Source organism: Pseudorasbora parva, chromosome 23 (assembly GCF_024679245.1).
Source record: "Pseudorasbora parva isolate DD20220531a chromosome 23, ASM2467924v1, whole genome shotgun sequence".
In the NCBI taxonomy this organism is placed as follows: domain Eukaryota; kingdom Metazoa; phylum Chordata; class Actinopteri; order Cypriniformes; family Gobionidae; genus Pseudorasbora; species Pseudorasbora parva.
The window spans coordinates 15,649,763-15,668,142 of record NC_090194.1 but is presented as its reverse complement, the minus strand read 5'-3'; the positions used below and the strand labels follow the sequence as shown (position 1 = coordinate 15,668,142).

The 18,380-nt window shown below is 39.3% G+C and overlaps 1 protein-coding gene across 3 annotated transcripts in view; it reads right to left on the bottom strand.

The window, feature by feature from the left end:
* Positions 1-1,510: 1,510 nt before the first annotated feature.
* The window catches only part of LOC137061909 (papilin-like), a 46,628-nt gene continuing 29,758 nt past the window's right edge, over positions 1,511-18,380 (bottom strand). The window contains exons 12-18 of one of the 3 annotated variants that reach the window (XM_067432577.1): positions 15,137-15,304; positions 7,149-7,325; positions 6,104-6,271; positions 5,813-5,989; positions 2,934-3,101; positions 2,653-2,819; positions 1,513-1,629 (exon numbers count right to left, since the gene is read on the bottom strand). In XM_067432577.1, coding sequence (XP_067288678.1) covers positions 2,659-2,819; positions 2,934-3,101; positions 5,813-5,989; positions 6,104-6,271; positions 7,149-7,325; positions 15,137-15,304 — 1,019 coding nt within the window. In that variant the 3' untranslated portion in view covers positions 1,513-1,629; positions 2,653-2,658. Of the gene's footprint in view, positions 1,630-2,652; positions 2,820-2,933; positions 3,102-5,812; positions 5,990-6,103; positions 6,272-7,148; positions 7,326-15,136; positions 15,305-18,380 lie in introns of all 3 variants that reach the window. The other 2 variants (XM_067432579.1, XM_067432578.1) reach the window with 2 other exon arrangements.

Sequence of the window (18,380 nt, the reverse complement as noted above, 5' to 3'; positions counted from 1 at the left end):
GTCAATATATACAACTCCTGCAGCGTTTTGGGCTGTGAGACTCCCTCAGATATTGAACAGACACATTCAGTTTTTAATTTTAGTGTCTGTTCTCTAACTGAAACTGACTTTATGAAAATGAAGCAGTTGCAGTGGGAAAGTGATCAGTGATTCAGTAATCTAGTAGGTGGCTTTGGAAATGGCCTCGTAGGGCAGCGAAGCATTCTGGGAATTAGCTAGCTTAATTTCAGAATAAGCAGGGATTTCTCTCATTTTAAGAATATAAATAAAAGGTAGTATTACTGGCAGTTTAGTTCAGAACAGGGCACAGATCGTATGAAGAAATGGTAATGTGAAAGCGGTCATGCGGACCTGTGAGCACATCAGTACCACACCCGGAGGAGGTCCATATTCCACGAGTAGGAATATAGTGTGGCCCCTTTAAGAGAGGCGCGCTCTCTATTGAACTGCCGGTATTTTGCATGTGCGCGCCGAACTGTGCCTCGATTCACTTGAACAGTGTGAAGAACACGGACTCGGGAGCGTTCTTGTTCAGAAGAGTAATCTGTGCCTTCGTTTTAGCCGATTGTAATGCATTTAGTTCAATAGAACACATGTACTGTAAGTGGTGATGTGTCAATGATTTACCTCAGACATGAGCTTCAGTGTAACGTTATTCACGCATCGCGCTCGGACTGCAGAGAATGTGCTCAATGTAAACGGACTTTTCTTTTGTCTATGGTTAAACAGAAAATATGGTAGCTTCCAGGCAATAACTGCACTTTTGGTTTAGAATATTAATGATAACCATTTTCTTTTCCTATTAATGTTTGTTGCTGCGTCCTTTACAGGCTTATCCCGATTTCTCCAACTAGGGGTTATGGATCAAACAGAAAATGCGCGCGGCGTTAACGCGTTAATAAATTTAGCGCCGTTAAAATGAATTTGCGTTAATGCGTTATTAACGCGTTAACTTTGACAGCCCTAAAAAAAAAAAAAAAAAAAAAAATTAAATCCCCAGACAGAAGCTCATTACCTTAGTTCACCCAGGGTTAGTTCACCCAAAAATGAAAATTTCATTAATAACTCACCCTCATGTCTGGACACCTGTAACAAGGAGTGCCGCTAATCGCGCGAGTGCATGTCAGAGACCTACATGGAAGACCATAACTTGGCGGATAAACTCATCATTTTTAAAACCTTCTCATGCTTCGTAAAATTGAACAGCCACTGTAGTGAGATGGACTTTGTAATAACTTCTTTAGTGCCTTTTAAGGGTCTTGTGAGTGGGTCAGTGGAAATGTACTGAATGCCAATGGAGACCTTTCTGAAGCTTTTTTCAGCCATCAGCTTTCAACAAAAATATCTTCATTTGTGTTCCAAAGATGAACGAAGGTGTTACGGTTGTCCAATGACATGAGGGCGAGTAATTAATGAAATCATTTTCATTTTTGGGTGAACTAACCCTTTAAAACCAATGAAATGAAAAATTCACAACCAGAAAGCAATTCATTTCTATTTATTGTGTTAATGTTGAGGTAAGTGTCTGTTGGAAACTGATCCATGTTGCACTTTAAGGTTAAACAAAGGAGTGCTTTGCTTATTCACAGTGTTCTTAGTGCTTTCTCCCGATGAGAAGCTTGTCATCTCCTGCAAATCAGTAACAAAAAAAAAAACGGTTGGTAATACTACAAGTTATATTAAAGGCACAATATGTAGTTTTCACCGCTAGAGGTCGCCCATTCAAAACAAAAGGCGTAGTTTGATGACGACGAGATTGTCCACGAATCTTGGGAGTTGTCATCTTCACCTCACGGGAAAGAATCAGGATGGGACTCCAGTAAAAATCTTTTCATGGATGAGATTATGAATGTTTCTGTAGTATGAAGGAGAGCAGGGCCGAGTGCTGAACGCTGAAGCGATTGCTAATGAGAGACGAATGTACACACGGCTCGAAAGCTTTTATTATACCACAGACGACAGCTTCCGCTTCTTCTGGACAAGCGCATGTGGGGTAACGCAGTGCTGTTTTATCAAATCAGATACATTTGAGTGTTGAAAATGGTCATAACATCCCTGTGTGTTCGCTTGGCGGCTGCTACGAGGCACTTTTTACACACTGCAGTAAGCTAGATCAAAATTAGAATATAATTGAAAGCTAAATGCTGGATGGCTTGCGTTGCAAAATGGCATGCAATTATTTATTAAACACTGTATGATGGAGAAAATGCTGTATTATCTGATTATGCCATGTTAGCCACTTGACAAAAGTGTGTTTTTCTCTGAGGCATGGTGAAAACATGCAGTCGTGGAAAATCAAGAAAATGAGATTCAAACAATAAGACTAAATGTGTTGAGCTGTATAACAATAGTTTCGGTCTAAATGCATCCAAACAATTGTTCCCCTGTCTAATAAAACAATATATTAAAGCGTCTTTGGCGTTACCATGGTTTCTACAAAAAGACCGGAAATCTAGGGTAACGCGGGTATGAGGTCATTGATAGGCGACGCACAGACATTTCAGTGTCCTGGCTATTTGTCTGGATTTAAACAGTCTTGAAAACATCTGGAAAATCTAGTTTTTGGATATTTCAACAAAAAAAAAAAATCTTACGTATTGTGCCTTTAATGAAAAAATGTCGTCCTCCTCCAGTGTAACGTGCATTTCCTACCGTTTCTCAACATAACTTCTCACACTCCTTCTGGCTGAAGAATTTGTTGCCATTGCCCTCGCAGCCTCCATATGTGAAGGGCACACACTTTCCCGCAGAAGAATCGAAGGCCCACATGGGTATGTGTGCTCTACAAGGACCAGCATCCATGGGCAGTCTACAGGCAGCTACATGGACAAAATACAGTGTATATATTAGGACCACATCAGGGACAGATGAACTGTGTGCTGGGTCACTATGGGCTACTCATCTGGGCTTTTGGACCACAAACACAGACTCACCCTCAGTGCGACAGCTCTGCAGACACTTCTTTTCAGTCACAAAGTTGTTCTGATTCCCCATACAGCCTCCATAGGTGAACGTCTCACAGGTCATGATGGACGAGTTGTAATGGAAGCGCTGCAACCTTCCGAAGCACGGACCGGAGTCTGGCTCGGCCTTACATGCTTCTACAGACACACGACATACATACTCCGGTCACGTTACTGTAATCAAAGCAATAATCAAGCTCCCTTCTTTAATCATAAATGTAATGTATACAAAAAAACACTACTGTTAGAGATACACTACTGTTCAAAAGTGTGAGTCAGTAAGAGGTTGTTTTAAAGAAATGAACACCTATTCAGAAAGGAAGCATTAAATTGCTTAATGACAGTAAAGACATTTATAATGTAAAATATTAGGGCTGTCAAAATAAACACAGATTAATTTTAAACGGCACCAATTTGATTAACAGCACATTCTCTCATCTATGGCCCGTAGTTGGAGAAATTGAGATCAGCCATAGACGTAAAGGGTGCAGCAGCAAATAACAGATAAAGAAAAGGGTCAACAATAACATTACCCTGAAACAAGTGCAATAGCCTACCATATTTTCTACTTTACTCTTATTAGACTGCAGGTCGAAAGTAGTGAGTTTTCACTGAGTACATTCTCTGCAGTCCGAGCGCGATGCACTGAAGCTCAATCTCACTCAAATAAATAACACCATCACCACTTACAGTACGTGTTTTATTGAACTAAATATATTACAAGCGGCTAAAACGAGTACTCGGGTTACTTTTCTGAACAAGAGCGCTCCCGAGTCTGTGTTCATCACACGGTTCACGTGAATCGTGGCACAGTTGGGCACACACAAAGGGCGCCTCTCTCTTAAAGGGGCCACACTATATTCCTACTCATGGAATATGGACCTCCTCCAGGTATGGTGTGCGCTCTTAAGTCCGCATGACAGCTTTCTGAAGCGAAAATAAGCAATTGCTAATGAGAGACGAATGTACACACGGCTCGAAAGCTTTTATTATACCACAGACGAAAGCTTCCGCTTCTTCTGGACAAGCGCATGTGGGGTAACGCAGTGCTGTTTTATTAAATTAGATACATCTGAGTGTTGAAAATTGTCATAACATCCCTGTGTGTTCGCTTGGCGGCTGCTACGAGGCACTTTTTACACACTGCAGTAAGCTAGATCAAAATTAGAATATCATTGAAAGCTAAATGCTCGATGGCTTGCGTTGCAAAATGGCATGCAATTATTTTTAAAACATTGTATGACGGAGAAAATGCTGTATTACTGTATTATCTGATTATGCCATGTTAGCCACTTGTGTGAAAAGTGTGTTTTTCTCTGAGGCATGGTGAAAACATGCAGTCGTGGAGAAAAAAGAAAAGAAAAAAAATGACTCAAACAATAAGACTAAATGTGTTGAGCTGTATAACTAATTCGTTTTTGGTCTATAAATCAATCCAAACTATTTTCCCCCTGTCTAATAAAACAATATATTAAAGCGTCTTTGGTGTTACCATGGTTTCTACAAAATAAGACCGGAAATCTAGGGTAACGCAGGTATGATATTGATAGGCGACGCACAGACACGTGTCCTGGCTATTTGTCTGGATTTAAACATTCTTGAAAACATCTGGAATATCTAGTTTTTGGATAATTCGAAAAATAAATCTTGCGTATTTTTACTTTAAAGTGGGGGTGAAATGCTGTTTCATGCATACTGAGCTTTCACTGTTAAAGACTTGGATTCCCATCCTAAACATAGACAAAGTTTCAAAAACTAATGTTGGACATTTGATAGAGTATTTCTGTATCAAAAATACTCCTTCCGGTTTCTCACAAGTTTCGGAGAGTTTTTTCCGAGTATGGCTCGGCTTGACGTTAATAGAGCGGAAGGGCCTTGTAGGGTAGGGTGTGCGCACGCGTGACTAGAGCGATAGAGGAAATGCACGGCCATAAACACTCTCAGCTGCAGATCCAGTCATCCGTGAACACATGTCTTTATAGTCCGCGCCGCAATCCACTTTATTCCTATGAGTGACATCAAGCGACTTCAACGCTTCAGCACAGCATTCCAGGAAGGCAGTGCTGCATTTGAACTGATTTTAACGCAGAAATGATGGGAAGCGTCACAACATCGGATTTCCACGCCACTGCTGTCACAGGACTTCACCAAATCATACCAAAGAAGTGTGTTTTTGACGGAGCGGTCCGTGAGTAAAACTGCTTCAAATGTCTATGCTGTTGGCTATCGTCGCATGAGTAAACGACACGATCGCGTGCTTCGTCATTCAAATGCGCTAACGTTACACCATTGCTGTTCTATGTAACTCTAGTCTGACGTGCAAAACCTTTTTGCTTGCTACTGCTAAGGTTTAGTCGCATACAATAGTCCATAAACCGAATCATGTCCTCATAAACTGCGAGTAAACAAATGTTGACAGGCCACTAAACACAGTACATACCACAGAGACGGACGTCCTGATGTTGCGGTTTCTCCTGTTCAATTTATTTCAGCCTCAGATTTGATTCTGGATCATATATCTATTAGCTGAGATCGATAGCCATGGGCTTTTCCACGCTTGAGGACGTCACCGCTTTGTTCGCGATCGTCATTCTTTAGCTCCGCCCACTCGATACGCCTCAGGGCACTTGGTTTTCCGGAAAGACTCGGTACAGCCTATATTTCATTTATAAATATAATAAAACTAAAGATTTTTCGGAGATATGAAGGATGCAATACTACTCTATAGGTACTCAAGATTGACATGAAACTGACTGAAACTGAGTGTTGCACCCCCCCCCCCCCCCCCTTTAATGAAAAAAAAAAAAAAAAGTGTTGTCCTTCTCCAGTATAATGTGTAATAATCCTACCGTTTCTCAACACAACTCTGCAGTACTCCTCACACTCCTGCTGGCTGTAGAATTTGTTGCCATTGCCCTTGCAGCCTCCATATGTGAATGGCACACACTTTCCAGCAGAAGAATCGAAGGCCCACATGTCTATGAATGCTTTACAAGGACCAGCATCCATGGGCAGTCTACAGGCAGCTACAGGGAGAAAATACAGTGTATATATTAGGACCACATCAGGGACAGATGAACTGTGTGCTGGGTCACTATGGGCTACTCATCTGGGCTTTTGGACCACAAACACAGACTCACCCTCAGTGCGACAGCTCTGCAGACACTTCTTTTCGGTCACAAAGTTGTTCTGATTCCCCAAACAGCCTCCATAGGTGAACGTCTCACAGGCCATGACGGACGAGTTGTAATGGAAGCGCTGCAACCTTCCGAAGCACGGACCGGAGTCTGGCTTGGCCTTACATGCTTCTACAGACACACGACACATACTCCGGTCACGTTACTGTAATCAAAACAATATCAAACTCCGTTCTTTAATCATAAATGTAATGTATACAAAAAAAAATGCACTACTGTTAGAGATACACTACTGTTCAAAAGTGTGAGTCAGTAAGAGGTTTTGTTTTAAAGAAATGAACACCTATTCAGAAAGGAAGCATTAAATTGCGTAATGACAGTAAAGACATTTATAATGTTAAATATTTGTATTTCAAACAAACACTGTTCTTTTGAACTTTCCATTCATCAAATAATCCTGAAAGAATGTATAACAGTTTCCATAAAAATGAAGCAGCACAAATGTTTTTAACGTCGATGATAATCAGGAATGTTTTGATCATCAAACCATCATTAGAATATTTCTGAAGGCTCATGTGACACTGAAGACTGATGCTGAAAATTCAGTTTTGATCACAGAAATAAATGACACCTTAAAATATTACAATCGAAAACCTTTACTGAATTTGATCAAATAAATGCAAACTTTAATTTTTTTAACTGACATCAAACTGAAAACATTGGAAACTTTAAAACATTGTATGACGGAGAAAATGCTGTATTACTGTATTATCTGATTATGCCATGTTAGCCACTTGACAAAATAGTGTGGGCATGGTGAAAAAGGAAGTCTAGGGTAACGCGGGTATGAGGTCATTGATAGGCGACGCACAGACACATGTCCGTGTCCTGGCTATTTGTCTGGATTTAAACAGTCTTAAACATCTGGAATAACATCTAGTTTTTGGATATAAAAAAAAAAGAAAGAAATCTTTTGTATTGTGACTTTAATGAAAAAAAATAGATAAATAAATAGTTGCCGTCCTCCAGTATAAGGTGTGTGTCCTACCTTTTCTCAACATGACTCCGCATAACTCCTCACACTCCTTCTGGCTGAAGAATTTGTTGCCATTGCCCTCACAGCCTCCATATGTGAATGGCACACACTTTCCCGCAGAAGAATCGAAGGCCCACATGTCTATGAATGCTTTACAAGGACCAACATCCATGGGCAGTCTACAGGCAGCTACAGGGACAAAATACATGATTCTACAGACACGCATACATACTCCGTCACATTACTGTAATCAAAGCAACGATAAATGATTGATCATTCTGCACCGTTTCTCACACATGTATGAACAGTGTAAGATACACTACTGTTCAAAAGTGAGTCAGTAAATGTTTTGGTTTAAAGAAACTAACAACTATTCAGAAAGGAAGCAATACATTGCTTAATGACAGTAAAGACATTTATAATGTTAAATAGTTATATTTCAAATAAACACTGTTCTTTTGAACTTTCTATTCATCGAACAATCCTGAAAGAAATGTATAACAGTTTCCATAAAAATATGAAGCAGCACAAATGGTCTAACATTGTTTTTTGATCAAACCATCATATTAGAATGATTTCTGAAGGATCATGTGACACTGAAGACTGATGCTGAAGATTCAGCTTTGATCCCAGAAATAAATGACATTAATGTTACAATAGAAAACGTTTTACTGAATTTCATCAAATAAATGCAACAGTTACATTTTTTACTGATATCAATGGTAAATAGTAGTGTATATTTGAAACTTTAGCTTCACATTGGGAATAGTTTTAGGTTTTTATAGTTTTATATACTTTAAGCCTGCCCAAATAAGCAAAACCCATTTCCTCAACAACCATATAATCAGGCAATATATTCAAAAAAAGTATTTTAAACTGGATTGCACATTTTTTGTTCAATTTAATTACATAAAATGTATTTATAGACTCAATTTTGTAATTACTACTGACATAAATCATGATTGTTTCCTTCTAAAATATTAAAGAAGCACATAAGCGACACTATTACTCACCCGGTCCATTCCCAGGGGGCGTTACAACCGCATTCCGCCTCGCCCTCTATTGCAAGCCAATCATATAGCAGAATTATTGGTTATGCTTTATTTTACACATGTACTCAGTGTAGTTAGTCACACACACAAAAAAAACATTAATATAACAACCATTTTCACAAGATCCCTGGTGTCCCCAGAATCTGTCTGCAAAGTCTCAGCTCAAAATACACCTCAGATATTTCATAGCTTGTCAAATTTGCCTCTATTAGGGTGTGAGCAAAAACGTGTTTTTTTGCACGTGTCCCTTTAAATGCAAATGATCTGCTGCTTTCCACAAAAAAATTTATAAATTGTTGTATAGGTGCGCATGTGGGAACGCAACGCATCTGTCACCCAACTTTGCAAAGCATAATAAATGTGGGTTTGAGTTACGCAGACGCGGTTCAGGATAGTTTTATTACGGTTTCCACTTTGAGTAGAGCAGTGGCTCTCTGTGGAAATAGCCTATAAAACCTTTTAAATACAGTTTTTTTTTTTAACTCGTAAGTGTTCAAAACTAGTTTCTTAGTCTTCCAAAAGGAATAACTTACCTGTTTTAAATCAAAGTTCTCTTGGGTCTGGAGGACGGGTTCATCGGGCAGAGGCTCGGCATGCAGCAGTCCCAGGAGGGATAGCAGAAACACCAGAACAACACGCATCATTCTGTCTGTGATCCAAATGAAGTTCTGAAAGCACAAACAAGATCAACTCCAGTCACATGTCTGCAACACCAATCCAAAAACCATCCCAACAAAACGAAGTTCTTCTTATCAGTCTATCGACTCCAACCTGTACCTTATGTTCCTTTTTGTTTTGGCTGTGGCGAGGTTGACAAGCGAAAGACGTGAGGAGCAAATGGTGTGCATGCCCTCTATATGCCTCCGAGCTCCCGCATCATGAGGACTCGAGACCGGTGCGTGAAAAGCGTCACCTGCGAGGCACATCGGTTTCGAGTCCTCTCATGATGAGGGAGCTCGGAGGCATTTAGGGGGTATGCACCGACGTCACGTTTCCGCGGGGCTGGATGGCAGCAGGAATATACTACTGGGTTAATAGAGGAAAACGCGAGTAGAGCGAACGATTATCAGTTTTTAACAAAGGCTGGGCTCGATATTACAGTGGTTCTTACAACTTACCAAAGATTAAGTGATCCATGGATAATGACATGCAGCCCCGAATAGTGTTTTCCTGACATTTTTATGAGCCTGATTTCGACATGATGTATAACTACTTCATCACATTTTTCGAGTGAATCCCGCATGTACGGATGGGTCAGTGTATGTGGCCGCTTGTCATGAATGGAAAACAGGTTTTATTCAAACTCTTTTTTTTCTTGTCATTACAATATTTAGAGCATAAGAAAAAAAATACTTTTTTTTGTGTGGAAAAATTATATTTTATTCATATGATATGACTCGATTGTTAAAGAAAAGACAAAAGTGCATGTAGCTACAGGCAAAAACAATGGGATTTATTTTTAATTTACGAATGCACTTTAAGTTTCAAGATTTATTTTAAACAAACTTTGTTTAAAGATGATACTGAACTATGTTATGACATATATAACTGAATGCATTGATATACCATCTTAGTCTTAATGCAATATGTGGGTAAAATGGCCATACCTAGATTTTCCCACTCAATGCAATGCATCTATACACTGCATCTAATTTGCATATTAATGTGTTCTTGGTGCAACATTTAATGAAAAAAATAAGTGTGATAATGGGAGTAATAGCCTCTCTCTATTCACTTGTCTCTCCAAAATGCATTAAAAAAAATGATTTAAGTCCTGGCGTTCTCTTCAGTGGACACTTAAAATCAATGCCCTGTTTTGAAACAGAAAGTCATATTTTGATTAGAAACCCTATTTTCCTGAGATGTTGATTTATAACAAACAATTTGAAAATGAATCAGATTTAAAGGGTTAGTTCACCCAAAAATTAAAATTATTTCTTTAATTACTCACCCTCATGTCGTTGGACACCTGGCTGTGACCTTCATCTTCAGAACACAAATTAATAGCCTGACGTGGTCATATAGCCTACTCAATTCTAGTCAGAATGGCCCTCATTTATCAAAAGTGCGTACACATAATTTCCAGCGTACACCCAAAACCACCGTGATATTTATCAATATGGATGTTGGCCTACGGCACGCTCAAATCCTACGCCAGCTCAGGAGGTGGTGTAGGCCTACGCAGGTTTGCAGTTAATGCGCAGAAAAAAAATTCCTAACGCCACAAAACGCACTGAAAAAGATATGCTATATTATGACCCACTGTAAAAACAACAACAACAACATAGTAATTATAAACAGTGTTTATTTGTGTGTCCTAGAAGCGTTGGCTCCTTTTGAACCGATCGAAGAGGTGCCGGAGAAATTTCTTACACTAAAAACACTTTTTCTTCTGGCTATTTCCTAGTTAAAGAGAGTAGGGGATCTACAAGCATTGTCACTTGCTCAGAATTTGCACCTGGTATGGTGAAGGCGTTCCTGTTCCCGAGGGAAGGTTACGTCCCTAAGGTCCCCACTAGTGTGGCGGGTCCAATAGTGCTTTAGAACTTATATAAGAAGAACCCCCCCGAGAAGCTATTGTTTAGGGATACTCAGAGTACTTACCCAACATGATCATATTTTTTTGAGAGAAATTGTGAAGGTGAATGCATATACAAACAAGCTCTCCATTTAGGATTTGAACAAATATAATCCAAGCCCCTTTGATGACATGCATGATTATGTTACTGTTTATCATCTGTCCGTCACCGTCTAAAGCCAGCCCTGATGATTTCATTGGTCTGAACAGTTTCTGTTCGGGGATAATTACTCCTCTGTGGATCGAGGCCAGACTGAACTAAAACAATTGTGGGTGGGGCTAAGTTCAGCTGGCATCCAGGCTAACAAATGAAGATATTTTTGTTGAAAGCTGATGGCTGAGAAAGGCTTCAGAAAGGCCTCCATTGGCATTCAGTACATTTCCACTGACCCACTCACAAGACCCTTAAAAGGCACTAAAGAAGTAGTTACAAAGTCCATCTCACTACAGTGGCTGTACAATAATTTTAAAATGCGACAAAAATAGTTATGTGCACAAAAATCGAAATAACGACCTTATCCACCAAATTATTGACGTGAACTCGACGCATGCCCGAGAATATGACGCAGCTCCACCGATCAATACAGAAGAGGAGGAGCACCGCTATCACGAGAGTTCACATCCAAGACCTTCACAGAAGACAATAACTTGGCGGATAAAGTCATTATTTTAATTTTTTTGCGCACAAAAACTATTCTCGTCGCTTCGTAAAATTATTGTACAGCCACTGTAGTGAGATGGACTTTGTAATAACTTCTTTAGTGCCTTTTAAGGGTCTTGTGAGTGGGTCAGTGGGAATGTACTGAATGCCAATGGAGGCCTATCTGAAGCCTTTCTCAGCCATCAGCTTTCACCAAAAATATCTTCGTGTTCTGAAGATGAACGAAGGTGTTACGGGTGTCCAATGACATGAGGGTGAGTAATTAATGAAATATTTTTTGGGTGAATTAACCCTTTAAGTTATAATTGCAAAATATCATAATTTTCATAAGTGCTACACATTCATGTCAGCCATTTTTAAAGACCAAAATGTCCTCCTGGTGAAACGTTTATCAGTGCAAAGCCCCCATTGTGCTCTTTACAGGACATCCTGACTTAAAATGGTGACATGTATGCGGTCACAGAAACTCACTAAAATATGTCCACTACCAATCAACTTTATAAAGCGCTTTTATAATTACGATTGTTTCAAAGCAGCTTCACAGTGTTAAACAGGACAATATTGCAACAAAATTTGATTTGGCTGTACAGTCGTTCTGGAGAAAACAGTGATGTTATCAGCTTATTTTAATTGATCATAGAGCAATAATGTTGGCAGACCACTATTATAGTTTATAGAATTAAATAAGACCTTATTAATTTTATTTGTATATTTAGTTAAATAATTTGGATCATAAACCAGATTCAGTCAGGGTGCCAATTCTCCTCTGGCCTATTATCAAACAGTGTAGGATTATTATTCTGGCAACCTTACAGGTCAGAAGTCCGAATATTCAAAATTATGTATGAATACTTGAAAGCACAAAGTACTACAGTGGACAAAAGTCTATTACTGGGTCTCAGGAGGATATATTATAGACCTATTAATAAAAATGATATTGTCTAGGCAGAGCGCTCCCTTTATAATCACTAAAAGCTGTCACTCATTCCATAAACGCAATCTCAAAGTTCAGTTATATTAATCAGTGATGCTGGTATAAAATTAATCTTATTTTCACAATGTCTGCACTTACAGAAGACTAGTTTTGCTTACACCGTTTAGGACCGTACTCCGATAAAAGAAGCTGAGATTTGTGAGTACTTACTGGTGCGCATGTAAATGTGCTCAGTGTTAAGTAATCCCTATCGACAAGATGCGCCTCGTCTGTAACGGATCAGTTAAAGTGAAAGCAAAATCTGTCACGGTGTGGTTGGATTTAGTCACACGGTCAAAATATTTTTTGAACGCTTCTGTTTACAGCATTATCATAATTAAAGGCTGTATATAACTGCTGGGGACTATGCTCAAACTACTAAACTGCCCGTATGCAGGATCAGATTCATAAGCCTGAACGTAATGCTTCAGTATTATTTTAAAACCCATATAAAACTGGTCACAGATCAGCAGTGAAATCAGATCAGCACAACTCCAAAGACTAAAGCTGGTAAGATGGCCTTCAGTAGACAACACTGAACTCTCCTGGCCACTGTCAGTAGGGGAAACCAGTTGCAATTCTAAGAAATTATAGCCTAGAAATCTAGACGCACCCTAGCGGCAGCAAATTTAATCTGCCTGCGAGTGTCGTCTAGCAACTCTCAATACCCTTCTAAACTGTATTCGCCTAACTCTTGCCGGGCCAATCACATCGTGTATAGAGTCGGTGGGCGGGGCCATAATGACCACGGCAGAGGTGCGTTTGCGTGCTTCTAGTAAACACAGCTGATTTGAAAGACTGGCGTTCGCCAGTTTCTTTGACCGCGACTCTGGAAGACTTGGAGTTAAGCTTTTCTCTGAGAAAAGAACGGCACTAAAGTCATTCTTAAAAAGGGAAGATGTGTTCGGAGTCTTGCCGACCGGATACGGTGAATGTTTAATCTATCAACGAGCTCCGTTTCACCTTCGTTTCTCTGGTTGGTTGTAGCGCTATCCTATCGCGTGCAGAGGGAGTTTGAAAGACAACCGTTTATCCCGCCTCTCGGATTGAGCCCTGTCTATGGTGAGTTTCCAGACCAAACATCTTGATGTGGGTCTGGCTTGTCAGGCTAAAGAAATTATCCAGTAAGAGGAAGATACAGCACATCCCAATCATTAAAATTATTAATTAAATCCCCAGACAGAAGCTTATTACATTAAAAAAAAAAAAAATGAAAAAATGTTCACAACCAGAAAATGATGCATTTCTATTTATTGTGTTAATGTTGAGGTAAATGTCTGTTGGAAACTGATCCATGTTGCACTTTAAGGTTTTAAAGTAGTGCCTCTCTTATTCACAGCATTCTTAGTTCTTTCTCTCGGTGAGAAGCTTGTCATCTCCTGCAAATCAATAATAATAAAAACAAACAAACACAAAAAAAAAAAAGACCAGACATCACAATGAGCCCATCCTTACAATGTTGGTAATACTACAAGTTATATTAAAGGCACAATATGTAGTTTTCACCGCTAGAGGTCACCTATTTAAAACAAAAGGCGTAGTTTGATGACGACGAGATTGTTCACGAATCTTGGTAGTTGTTTGTCTTCACCTCACAGCCGGGGGAAAAGAATCGGGACGGGACTCCAGTAAAAATCTTTTCATGGATGAGATTATGAATGTTTCTGTAGTATGAAGGAGAGCAGGGCCGAGTGCTGAACGCTGAAGCGATTGCTAATGAGAGACGAATGTACACACGGCTCGAAAGCTTTTATTATACCACAGACGACAGCTTCCGCTTCTTCTGGACAAGCGCATGTGGGGTAACGCAGTGCTGTTTTATCAAATCAGATACATTTGAGTGTTGAAAATTGTCATAACATCCCTGTGTGTTCGCTTGGCGGCTGCTACAAGGCACTTTTTACACACTGCAGTAAGCTAGATCAAAATTAGAATATCATTAAAAGCTAAATGCTGGATGGCTTGCATTGCAAAATGGCATGCAATTATTTTATTAAACATTGTATGACGGAGAAAATGCTCTATTACTCTATTATCTGATTATGCCATGCTAGCCACTTGTCTTGACAAAAGTGTTTTTCTCTGAGGCATGGTGAAAACCAAGTGAAAAATCAAGAAAAGGAGATTCAAACGATAAGACTAAGTGTGTTGAGCTGTATAACAATTAGTTTTACGGTCTAAATGTATCCAAACAATTGTTCCTGTCGAATAAAACAAAGCATCTTTGGTGTTACCATGGTTTCTACAAAATAAGACGGAAATCTAGGGTAACGCGGGTATGATATTGATAGGCGACGCACAGACATTTCAGTGTCCTGGCTATTTGTCTGGATTTAAACGGTCTTGAAAACATCTGGAACAACATCTAATTTTTGGATATTTCAAAAAAGAAATCTTACGTATTGTGCCTTTAATGAAAAAACATTGTCCTCCTCCAGTGTAACGCGTTTCCTACCGTTTCTCAACATAACTCCTCACACTCCTGCTGGCTGTAGAATTTGTTGCCATTGCCCTTGCAGCCTCCATATGTGAAGGGCACACACTTTCCCGCAGAAGAATCGAAGGCCCACATGTCTATGAATGCTTTACAAGGACCAGCATCCATGGGCAGTCTACAGGCAGCTACAGGGACAAAATACAGTGTATATATTAGGACCACATCAGGGACAGATGAACTGTGTGCTGGGTCACTATGGGCTACTCATCTGGGCTTTTGGACCACAAACACAGACTCACCCTCAGTGCGACAGCTCTGCAGACACTTCTTTTCGGTCACAAAGTTGTTCTGATTCCCCATAGAGCCTCCATAGGTGAACGTCTCACAGGTCATGATGGACGAGTTGTAATAGAAGCGCTGCAACCTTCCGGAGCACGGACCGGAGTCTGGCTTGGCCTTACATGCTTCTACAGACACACGACACATACTCCGGTCACGTTACTGTAATCAAAACAATATCAAACTCCCTTCTTTAATCATAAATGTAATGTATACAAAAAAAACACTACTGTTAGAGATACACTACTGTTCAAAAGTGTGAGTCAGTAAGAGGTTTTGTTTTAAAGAAATGAACACCTATTCAGAAAGGAAGCATTTAATTGCTTAACGATGACAGTAAAGACCTTTATAAAGTAAAATATTTATTAGGGCTGTCAAAATTAACACAGATTAATTTTAAACGGCACCAATTTGATTAACAGCACACTCATCTATGGCCCGTAGTTAGAGAAATTGAGATCAGCCATAGACGTAAAGGGCGCAGCAGCAAATAACAGATAAAGAAAAGGGTCAACAATAACATTACCCTGAAACAAGTGCAATAGCCTACCATATTTTCTACTTTACTCTTATTAGACTGCAGGTCGAAAGTAGTGAGTTTTCACTGAGCACATTCTCTGCAGTCCGAGCGCGATGCACTGAAGCTCAATCTCACTCATGTAAATAAATAACACCATCACCACTTACAGTATGTGTTTTATTGAACTAAATATATTACAAGCGGCTAAAACGATTACTCAGGTTACTTTTCTGAACAAGAGCGCTCCCGAGTCTGTGTTCCTCACACGGTTCACGTGAATCGCGGCACAGGCACACACAAAATACCGGCAGTTCAATAGGGAACGCGCATCTCATAAAGGCGCCACACTATATTCCTATTTGTGGAATATGGACCGCCTCCAGGTATGGTGTGCCCTCTTAGGTCCGCATGACTGCTTTCACATTACCAATTTTTCATACGAACTGTGCCCTGTTCTGAATTAAACTGCCAGTGTAAAAACTCCTCTCATTTTAAGATGATAAGTAAATGAAGTCACTTCTTATTCTGAAACTTTAACCTTAGGATTAAGAGACATGAACAAGTTCTTTGAAAAACATCTGATCTTTGATACACGTCTAGTCTTCATGCTCCGATTATGGTTTCTCTAATACTGAACATACATTTGCATAAAGCATGCATATTTGTCCATACGTGTTGATTAGAGTATTAAAAATGTAAAAATTAAATTTAAGGTACACTTAGAAATTATAAAAAAGTGAGATTAATCGAGTTAAAATAATTAAAATCACAGTCATGAGTTTTTGACAGCCCTAATATTTATATTTCAAACAAACACTGTTCTTTTGAACTTTCCAATCAAAGAATCCTGAAAGAAATGTATAACAGCTTCCTTAAAAATATGAAGCCGCACAAATGGTTTAACATCGATGATAATCAGGAATGTTTTGATAATTATCCATCATTAGAATATTTCTGAAGGATCATGTGACACTGAAGACTGATGCTGAAAATTCAGCTTTGATCCCAGAAATAAATGACACCTTAAAATATTACAATAGAAAACCTTTACTGAATTTGATCAAATAAATGCAATCTTTACTGTTTAATTTTGATGTAAGTGAGAATTTAGTGTATATTTGAAACTTTAGCTGCACAATGGGAATCATTTTGGATATATATAAAAACACTTTTTTTATCCTGCCCAAATAAGCAAAACATTTCCCCAACAATCATAATCAGGCAATATATTCAAAAAATATTTTAATTTATTGTGTTAATGTTGAAGTAAATGTCTGTTGGAAACTCATCCATGTTACACTTTTGTTTTAAACGAAGTAATGCCTCTTATTTAGAGCATTCTCAGTTCACTGTGAGAAACTAGTCATCCAGCCAATCAATAACAAAACGACAAGCATCACAATAGGAGCCCATACTTACAATGTTGGTAATACTATAAGTTATATTAAAGGCACAATATGTAGTTTTCACCGCTAGGTCACCTATTTAAAACAAAAGGCGTAGTTTGATGACGACGAGATTGTCCACGAATCTTGGTAGGTGTTGTCTTCACCTCACAGCCGGGGGAAAAGAATCAGGATGGGACTCCAGTAAAAATCTTTTCATGGGTGAGATTATGAATGTTTCTGTAGTATGAAGGAGAGCAGGGCCGAGTGCTGAACGCTGAAGCGATTGCTAATGAGAGACGAATGTACACACGGCTCGAAAGCTTTTATTATACCACAGACGACAGCTTCCGCTTCTTCTGGACAAGCGCATGTGGGGTAACGCAGTGCTGTTTTATTAAATTAGATACATTTGAGTGTTGAAAATGGTCATAACATCCGTGTGTTCGCTTGGCGGCTGCTACGAGGCACTTTTTACACACTGCAGTAAGCTAGATCAAAATTAGAATATCATTGAAAGCTAAATGCTGGATGGCTTGCGTTGCAAAATGGCATGCAATTATTTTTAAAACATTGTATGACGGAGAAAATGCTGTATTACTGTATTATCTGATTATGCCATGTTAGCCACTTGACAAAAGTGTGTTTTTCTCTGAGGCATGGTGAAAACATGCAGTCGTGGAAAATCAAGAAAATGAGATTCAAACAATAAGACTAAATGTGTTGAGCTGTATAACTAATTCGTTTTCGGTCTATAAATCAATCCAAACTATTTTCCCCCTGTCTAATAAAACAATACATTAAAGCGTCTTTGGTGTTACCATGGTTTCTACAAAATAAGACCGGAAATCTAGGGTAACGCGGGTATGATATTGATAGGCGACGCACAGACACGTGTCCTGGCTATTTGTCTGGATTTAAATGGTAAATGGACTGCATTTATATAGCGCTTTTAACAGACCCTATAGCCATTCAAAGCTCTTTACATATTGCCTCGCTTTCACCCATTCATACTCCGACAGCGATGTCAGCCATGTAAGGCACCATCCAGCTCATCGGGAACAGCTGGGGTTGGGTGTCTTGCTCAAGGACACCTCGACACTTGGTCAGGCGGAACCGGGGATCGAACCACCAACCTTTCGGTTTGTAGACAATCTACACGAACCACTGAGCCACTGCCGCCCCATTCAAGAATTTAAACATTCTTGAAAACATCTGGAATATCTAGTTTTTGGATAATTCAAAAAAGAAATCTTGCGTATTGTTACTTTAATGAAAAAAAAAAAAAAAAAAAATTGT